The following is a 6,000-nucleotide window of genomic DNA, read 5'->3' on the forward strand; positions in this document are numbered from 1 at the left end:
AGGTGAACAGGGGTAATTGAATTTCTTCCTTCTTAAACGGTGGCCGATTTAATGCTATGTATTATGTTAGAATCCTCCCGACTGTCCGATATACTCCACTGAGGAAACGTAATTAAATGACACACGACAAAGAGATTTACGTAACCAAATGATAGCTCCTCTCTTTCGCCTCTTCTTCCCCCCCCCTTCTCTCCTCCCTGCATTCCTCCCATATCCGTATCGCTCTTGCTCAAGAGTATATACACTCCTGATAATGCTCCGGTTCCCCTTACACCCCTGACTGCCCATTTCTCAAACCTACGCACCGATAGTTCTTGAGTACTTGTGATTTCTATTTCCTCCTTTTTCGCATGCAAGGGAACTTATAATGTGGGTGATCTCTAACGCTTGTTTGGAAATAGGATTTCCGCTAGCATGCATATGGATTTGCACGTATTTTTTTCGGGTTTGTAATGAATATTTTTCCCTTTTCTGAACCCTTAAAACTCCTTTCTACTCCCTTGTACCTTACCCAAACCACTTGGTGTTTGCACCCCCTGCCACACACATTTTTTGTGGATCGCGAGGTATAAATGTGTAAATAGATGAGCACAAACGGAGTTTGATGGTGTTAATAAATAGTGCAGAACTTGTTACTTGCCTTCATTATATAGGACGAGAATTTGCAAGTTTTATATCACACTAGTGGCTTCGCCGGACCAATTTATCCTTACAGCCGTAACTGGATTTAATTCGTATAATAAGTTTTTATCCCTCCCCATGGACTACAACCTTGCTGTGGTGGAAGGGTTTGTCCGTATTGATGGACCCCTAGAGCAATGCTGGCAGTAGCAATGAGATTTTCTCCTGGTATGAAGATTACCCATTACAAATAGGCAAGCAAATGAGTCGAAGGGAGATTTATGCGGACGTACCAATTCAAAGTATTGCTGGATTTAATTCATGTTATGGTTTAAAAAGTTTCAAAATGATCAGTCGACGATGAAACTAAAAATTAGTTTCATCTTCGACTTGCAAGATTAACTTGGTGGGTATTAACGAGGTATGTTAAAAAGTATCGCGTTGTTGTGTTTTTTTTTAAATTATATATTTATTCTTGAATATCTATTTTGTCCCCTTCAAATTAATCCACATTAGATATTTTACACTTGTTCCAACGTTTTTACAATCCTCAAAGCTCTTAAAAAAATCATTTTTTTGTGATCTTGTTCAGCTCCTACTTGGATGCAGTCTTTATCTCGTCAATCGTAGCGTAGCGTCGTCTTTTCATGGGCCTCTTCAATTTCGGGAACAAGAAAAAGTCACTGGAGGCCAGAGATCTGGTATCCGAAATTTTAAACAGCATGGGTTAAGTTATGGCGTCCCCAGGCATCGAACCCGGGTCCACCAGTCTACCCCCTGGACTACAACTCTACCCCCTGGACTACCACTCTTCTCCAACCCCCCGAAATATTTACATAGGGATTAAACATTATTTGTCACATATACAAACGCCGTTGATGAGCTTCCGGCATTTATTACTACATTTTAAATTCTGCATTTCAACTGAAATCGATAGAAATTTTTACATATTTCTGTAGAATGGGGTATCTATAGAATTTAGTGCAAGTAATTATATTCTATCCATTGAACGTTCAATACTACTAAAGCAAAAATTTGGGAAAAATCTTTTGAAAAGGAAAATTCTATGGAAAGTAGGGAGGATTTCAGCTTTTTCTATTCCTCGCCCTAAACCATATTTCTATGATTGTCAAATGTGATTCAGTTTTATACACATTCTCCAAATTTAAACGAATATTATTTTCAAACATTCTCAAAGCGGCCCAAATTAATTTGAAAAATACAGCATCGCGTAAGTACTAGTCATGCTCATGGTATTCCATGGAACAAGTTTGAGCCTAGTGATTCTTTCCCATGTTCCCTTCCTGCATACAACCGAAGCCGTAGCGAACTCGCTTGCGGTACTTGAGTGCATCCATTTTAGAGCCTCATTAATCGGACCATTGATATATTTTATTCCACGTTTCATTATTGGTGTGATTCGGTTTGGTACTACCTGGTGTTACTCCTGGGTAAGCAAGTGAGGGTAAGTTAATCTTAAAGGCCTTCCGTCATTTCCTTCGAGTAGCAGTAGTAGTATTTAGGGGAGGCCACCGACAGCTGAGGTCATTTGCGGCATAGGGGATGGACAGTAAAGGATGAAGGCTGGAGAGAAACCCGGCGTCGGCATTAGCCTACTCTTTACGAAAGGCGCCAAGGGGTCCGCAGTTTAACGTCCCATCCGACGGACGGTGTACTCACTCAAAGTGCCCTCCACAAAGCATCTCAAGTAGGGATCGAGATACCTCTGAAAAATATTCAACACCGCCGGGATTGAACCCGGGCCCTCTGGGTGGGAAGCCAGTACGTTAGCCCCCCACCATCTCGGTCCCCGATTTCCCTCGATCAATATTCAATTCTCAAACCACCTCCCCTCCCCGCCCTTTCCAAACCGCGAGCAATCTACCGCCTATCTTCCCACTCCTCCAACTGTCATTAGAGCAATCCTTTCCCTCCGAGCACCGAACAACAGAATATTTTATTGTACGCTAAGCCGTCTCCTCTGCTACAACGTGCTCTATAAGCGTATCCGAGGAAAGAAACTGGCAGACAGAGCGAAGAAAAGAGTGAAGAACCACCATTCTTCCAGCCAACAAATCTTCCCACGTATTTTTTTATCGCATTCCTCGGATGGAGACATAGAAAATCTCACCCGGAACTGTGCTAGCGAGGTGGTTCTCCCCATCGTTCGCAAATCATAGGCGTGTACTGTGGTGAGTTCGATCGCCGTTGCGTCGAGACTCTCACGAGTTCAGTTCCTCCTCCGTTGAGTAATCAGAGGAAATTCTAAATCGAATTGCAGCGTGTTTTCAGAATTTTCCCGCCGTGCGTATCCTCTGTTCTCCCTCCCGACGTCCCGCCGGCCGGGTCCTCCTTTATCTCCGACGTCATCTGCCGCAAATGCGAGCCTTCCCCGGACTTTCCTACATGAAGAAGACTGTTCGCAAATCTTTTCCCTGTTCTGGCACAGAAAGGGGGGTGCGTGGAAATTGAGAAAAAATCGGTAAAGATCATGGGTCTCATGGAGGACGTGGTGATAAGCTGTCACACGGGACGCGTCTTGCGCGCGTCGCCACGATCTCATTTCATTCGTTTCTCAACGAGTCTTGGTCTCATCTATCGTTCGTATTGAATAATAACCACTGGCATATTTTGTGCTTAAATATATTCATTCCCCAAGTATCGCTGTCTGAGTTTTATATGAATAGTGCATCCGAAATGAGGTTTCAGGAACAACATTTATGAACGCTTTGCTCACATTTGTCTATTTGTATTTTGCAATATAGAAAATTGTTGTTTAAGATCTTATCCCAATTCTATCAAAAATAAGTGCGTCAGGTACTGTTAACCACCGTGCTATTTTCACAGAGTGCGCAGTTAAAGATTCTTATCAGGTATATCTATTAAGTCTATTGGCTATTAGCCCCCGTATTCAATTCTAAGTAATTCCAACTTCGGGCTCATACGAAGGGCCGAGCAATTGAGTTTCAGCCGTTGTCCTATTCTTAACATCTTGTTATTGACTTCCGTCGTCAATTCTTGCCTTTATAGCATTGAATGTCTTATCTTCATAGGAGCATGAATTCCAAACTTTTCTTGGAGTTACTTTTTTCTATTGCCTGTTTTCTTCTCCAAAATATTTACATAATGTATTATTCTTCTATCTGCGGCAGTGATATTACTGATAATAAACAGTGGATTATTGTCCTGGGTGTTTCACGAGAAAAGGGGAGCGCTAGGGTTCCTTGGAATACCAGACCCCCTCCATCAGATAAAATCAGCCTTGCTTGGAAGAAGATTTCCTGGATTAACCTCTGTTGGCCTTAGCCAACTTAGGCCTCATGTTAGCTAACCCGCTAATTGCCGTGTTACTTCGAACTTAACACGAGCTGGACTTCTCGGCGCGCTCTACGACTGAATCAAATACATGGTGATTACTGTTTTTCTGAACCTTAATTATTCTCGAGTCAATTCTTCGTCAACATAATATTATGATGCAGTCAATAATTTAATTTGTATCACTAAGTATTCATACCGTTTTTGTCATGACTATGACAAAATTAATCTTAATTAATCTTAATCTTAATTTTACTGATTGCGATATCATTATGTTTTTAATTTTGTTTTTACAATATTCCCGTCGTGTTCCGTCGATCTTAAATTATGCTTATGGTTTGTTGGAAAAACCAACAATTTGTTCAAATATGGATTAGAATATTACCGTTTTCTAATACTGAATCCTTTACAATCAGAATAAAGTGATGGCGTTAACCTTCATAAAACATAATTATACGCTAAAAGTCAATGGTGGAAGTAATTAAAAGTTAAGACGGGCGTAATAAAAGCGGTATTATTTTGACTCCGTTTATGTATGTAACATTTTTTTATTATTCTTACGTTATCAATGCGTGGAATTAATAATAAGTTGACCATGGTATTGAGAGCGGAAGGAAAATCATAAGAAGCCTCATGGCAGAATGAGGATGAGGGAATTAATACGAGTATTATGTAAGGTTGATAGGTTTAAGGTTTGACTGTGTATGACCGTCACGATAAAAAACAGATTCAGTCATGGGACCATCGTGATTTACATTTCGGTCATTTACTCTCTCCAACTCGCCACGCTCTCTTTCTCTCCTGCGATCATTACTTTTCTTTCACGAATTTACTAGTTTGGCCGCACAGCTTCCATGTTTCTCTCCCATTCTCTCATTGAAAACTCCCTCGTAGAAAATATCCCTGGCGGCGGCTACACAATGTCCGAAGAACTTCCATCCGCGTTTCATGAATAATAATTGTCTGTACTTGTTGAATTAACGTGTAGGTTGCCGGATTTAATAGACGAGGGTAGAGCTCACCCTGAGTCAAGACGTCTGGCGTGTTGAGTTCACACATCCTGGGAAGGGGCGGCAGCTCCTTTTCTTGTGCCATGATCAATCTTCTATCAATCGGTAAATCGTACTCGTGGATTTTCAGATGTGAATATCCAAAGGAATCATCAGAGATATTAACTCAGGAATTTCGGGTAGCGCATTACTCTGCTCACTAGGCTACCCACCGCACTGCAAATTAATTAATAATCTAGTTACAAATACCAATATTGCAAGTTAGTAATAAATAGTTACAAATGCAAATATTTTTACCTTTAATGGATAAAACTGCAATTAAGGTTAAGCCACAAGCGGCGACTGTAAACCGGTACTCGCGCATTGAAATCTCTAAAAGAGTAGTGGAAACTTCAACTAATGAATGTCCACCCTTAGTGAATTGCATTGCGACTTGAATTCATTTATTTTAGTGTCCTGCAAGCCACCGATAGGGTATATGGCATGGGATGAGTACACACCAGACTATCAAAAATGTTTGTTCGCCGTAAACATTCAAGCTGAGTTCCCCCATATCCACAATAATTGATAATCAAAATAACAATAAACACATCAATATGCAAATTATTCAGGTTCATCACAGTTTAGGTCTAGTTGCCATGGCACCTACCTATGTCAAATGCATATTTGCCACCCAGGGTAACAGCATAATAAGACATTACAGAGAGAAAAATTGTAACTTTGTTAATTACACTTAGTCTTCTAATCTTACAAATCAGGTTGGAAGCCAGATAAAGGAAATCCTTATTGGTGATAGCCTTTCAGCAACAACAGAGGCATCCACAGGCAATTGCAGGCCCAAGTAAAATAAAATGATACAACTAAATTCTTGGAGGCCCTAAGCTACAAACACTTTACATTTGAACTGTTATTTTTCATTCAGTGAATCAATCTACCCGTTATCATTTAGGCTGGAAATTAACCTTTGAAAAAAAGGATTTTTTGTGCGTGAATAATTATTATGAAGACTTAAATAATATTATTAAGCAGAATTAATAATTAATAAAATAATAAG

The 6,000-nt window shown here is 40.2% G+C and overlaps 1 protein-coding gene across 1 annotated transcript in view; it reads right to left on the minus strand.

Moving 5' to 3' along the window:
- The window catches only part of LOC139694107 (major facilitator superfamily domain-containing protein 8-like), a 53,081-nt gene extending 48,050 nt beyond the window's left edge, over positions 1-5,031 (minus strand). The window contains exon 1 of the mRNA XM_071592536.1: positions 4,959-5,031. Coding sequence (XP_071448637.1) covers positions 4,959-5,031 — 73 coding nt within the window. The remainder of the gene's footprint in view (positions 1-4,958) is intronic.
- Positions 5,032-6,000: the final 969 nt, after the last annotated feature.

Source organism: Hetaerina americana, unplaced genomic scaffold (genome assembly GCF_022747635.1).
Source record: "Hetaerina americana unplaced genomic scaffold, ioHetAmer1.1.p SCAF_5, whole genome shotgun sequence".
In the NCBI taxonomy this organism is placed as follows: domain Eukaryota; kingdom Metazoa; phylum Arthropoda; class Insecta; order Odonata; family Calopterygidae; genus Hetaerina; species Hetaerina americana.